General features: G+C 38.2%; 3 protein-coding genes across 3 annotated transcripts in view; 1 reads left to right on the top strand and 2 right to left on the bottom strand.

The window, feature by feature from the left end:
* The window catches only part of plaub (plasminogen activator, urokinase b), a 396,726-nt gene that overhangs the window by 210,710 nt on the left and 182,865 nt on the right, over positions 1 to 3,151 (bottom strand). The gene's annotated exons all lie outside the window — the stretch shown is intronic.
* ccr10 (chemokine (C-C motif) receptor 10) overlaps positions 1 to 3,151 on the top strand; it is a 27,131-nt gene that overhangs the window by 2,017 nt on the left and 21,963 nt on the right. The gene's annotated exons all lie outside the window — the stretch shown is intronic.
* The window catches only part of LOC126399490 (uncharacterized), an 11,823-nt gene that overhangs the window by 5,419 nt on the left and 3,253 nt on the right, over positions 1 to 3,151 (bottom strand). The window contains exon 4 of the mRNA XM_050059502.1: positions 2,499 to 2,652. Within this exon, the coding sequence (XP_049915459.1) occupies positions 2,499 to 2,652 (154 nt within the window). The remainder of the gene's footprint in view (positions 1 to 2,498; positions 2,653 to 3,151) is intronic.

Raw genomic sequence — 3,151 nt, 5'->3', positions numbered from 1 at the left:
CTCCTCATAAGGACCAGCTCCAGTCCCTGATTGGCTGACCGACCAGTTTGACAATACATGACGCGTTTCCTGCCGTAAAGCAGATTTTTTCCGTGAAAGTTTGCCCCTGGTGGCAGAAGCTTATTGCAAAGATTGCAAAGCCACTAAAAGTAACCTATGTAAACGCTGATAGTCTGATTTTACTGTGGCCACTACCCTGTGCAACCCACATTATTTTCATCATGATATATTTAGGAAAAGATGCTGTCTGTTGCCTCTTTAATCTTATTAGATAAAACTGATAAACTTTCCTTTGGGGACATAATTTACAGTTGGAAAAAAGGTAATAAATCACAATATATTTTATCGCAGTACTCAGCACATTGCATTATTAAAAATCGGTATCGTGATAATATCACATAGTGGATCTTCTGGTGATTCCCACCCCTGTTTTTACTGCAGTACATTTATATATTTTATTAACTTTCTTGATTCAGATTAATAATAAAAAATATAATCAACAAATAAATAATGATATTAGGCTATTATATCAATAAGACTTTGAATCCTTGGGGGGAAATTTGCAAGCTTCCCAGCAGAATATGAAGGAATATATTGATTACTATGTCATATTTTTATTACATTTATTTATTAGCACATATAACAGCGACAATATGAAAGTGATGTACAAATTATTGCATCAACAATCTAACAATACTGTATACCTCAGTGATACTCAACATACAACGTGAGGGCCAAATCTGGCCTGCATAGGGTGCCAGGAGGCCCCCAAACCATTTTCTAATTCAAAATCAAAATAAACCGATTCAAGCTGTGATTTTTTTGTTGTTGTACTTTTTTGTGCTTTTTTGTACTTTTGTACTACCTTAAAATGCCCCCTGTGTATATCATACATGTTCGAGGCTGCTGACGGAAAGTGCAAAAGTGGCCCCAGGAAAAAGCAAGATAAGTTTACCTTCCTGCCTTAATCTGAAATGCGCCAAATGTGCATAATGAACACTTTTGCTTTTTTTGCTTTGAATATTGATATTGAGTAAAATTTTAAATGCATGACTTTTATTTGTAACAGTATTTCTGCACTGTGGTATCAATACTTTTACCCCTCCGTCACTGGTAGGCATTGCAGGCTGTTTTTTGTGTGTATGCTGCTCATGTTGTTTCGACTCTGTGCAGTAAGTCGTGTATGTAAGTATATATATATATATATTTGATTCGTGCATTGATGTTTTATGAAGTGAACAAAAACCCTTAAATCTGTAACTGTTTTTTAGTGTTCCATTTTTGTAGTATTCAGTACTGATCTGTACCTTGACAGAGTAACTTTTCTAGCACTGTGTGTATTTGTTATTTAGGACGCTGACATATTATGGGCTGCAACTAACGATTATTCACATTATCGATGAAGCTGGTGATTATTTTCTCGATTCATTGACTTCGTGTTTTTTCTATAAATGTCAGACAATTGTGGGAAAAAAAGCCCGTTGTAATTTTCCACAGTGTTTTTCTATACTCGTGACAAATTTTCCTTTCATTGCTGTGCAGTGAACTTCTGGGGACATTGTGGTCCCCAGATTCGGCTGCAGAGTGAGTGCTGTTGACTTCAACACTACTCTTTGGTACAGAGAGCTGCAGACATGATGCAAAGATACAAAGGAGGAGAAACTTTCCACCACAAGGCTCTCAGACAACATTATCTTCTTTCTTCTGCTTTGAAGTGGTTAAACAGCTCACAGATATTTAATAAGACACAATCTCTGGCTTTTGTTTGATATCTGGTGTTGGCAAAAATGTTGTTGCACATTTCTGATCTGTTGTTAGTGCTGTTAGCTTGTTTACCATATTACATGAACGCTGCTGTCACTCTGAACGTCCCACTGAGCCCTGGTTAAACCTTAAAACTTTATATGGAAAAAACATCAACAAAAAAACGTTTGTGTGAGATGGCTGACTCTGATTTGAATGACATAACTGTGTGTGTCTGATATATCCTAATTAGCTTCCATAGGCAAGTCCCACTGGGTTTACTCATGACCCATAGATTCTTGCTGGAGGACCTGATGACACTTGTACCAATACTTGTGACACATCATGGACAAAATGGAGATGTGTGTGGTTGTGTCAGTGTGCACAGAGCTTCATCTCTATTGAGTGGCTCACTTCTATCATTGGTGCCAAACCCAAAATACTCCCAGACACGGGCAGAGGCATTTTTCTCATTTTACCAGTCCTGTAACATTATCCCCACCACTCACTGTCACCATTCTTCTCAGCTCAGCTGCCTGTTCCACTACTAGAGACTGACCTCTAGTGGAGCGTGCTGTGCACTACATACATCAACCCAAAACAGCATCAGTTTAATAGAAAGAGGAGTGTCTGTATTTTTGACTGTATTAAAAATCATACCGTCAGGATTTCTAAATACCCCGCTATACTGTAATACCTTGATGCATCCCAAGCCTAAAGCCCACTTTAATTTGTAGATGCTCAGTGTGCCTTACCTGAGAATATTTTCCAAGACACACCAGTTGTCTTTGCTGATTGACGACATTTCCATGTCAAAAATTGCACCACAGTAGTTGTAACTGTAGAATACCAGCATGTCCTCCTGGCAGTGTCTGCCTGGATGCTTCTTTTCCTGCTCCTGAAAATCCTCTGCAAAGTAAAAAAAAATTACTCCTGGCATACACGAACTAACAGGACACACAAATATAAAAAAGAAAAACACTGTGTGGAAGTTATACTGTGTAGAATCGATGAATATATATCATAGACTTCCTGTTTAGGCTTGGGCAGCATCACGGACGGTATTACAGTATACCAGGGTATTCAGAAATCCTGACGATATGATTTTCAATACTGGCATAAGTACAGGCGCTTCTCTAACTCTAACTCATGTATGTCGTGCACAGTGGGGCTAGTCAACCAAAGAAAATCTTGGTTGACTTAAGTCACACATAATCTTCAACTAATAGATTAGTCGTGGGGAAAAAAAATCTGCACGTTATTTTTACTTCTGCGGTGGTGTGTCTGTGTCACTCTGCAGTTACACCTCCAAAACACTAGTCGGCGGTGGAGGACTGTGTTAAGAGCTGTAAAGTTTAGTTCAAATCAGACTTTATTTATATAGTTGATTCAAAACACACATTAAACA

This window comes from Epinephelus moara, chromosome 13, assembly GCF_006386435.1.
Source record: "Epinephelus moara isolate mb chromosome 13, YSFRI_EMoa_1.0, whole genome shotgun sequence".
NCBI lineage: Eukaryota > Metazoa > Chordata > Actinopteri > Perciformes > Serranidae > Epinephelus > Epinephelus moara.
This window is presented reverse-complemented; position numbering and strand designations above follow the sequence as displayed.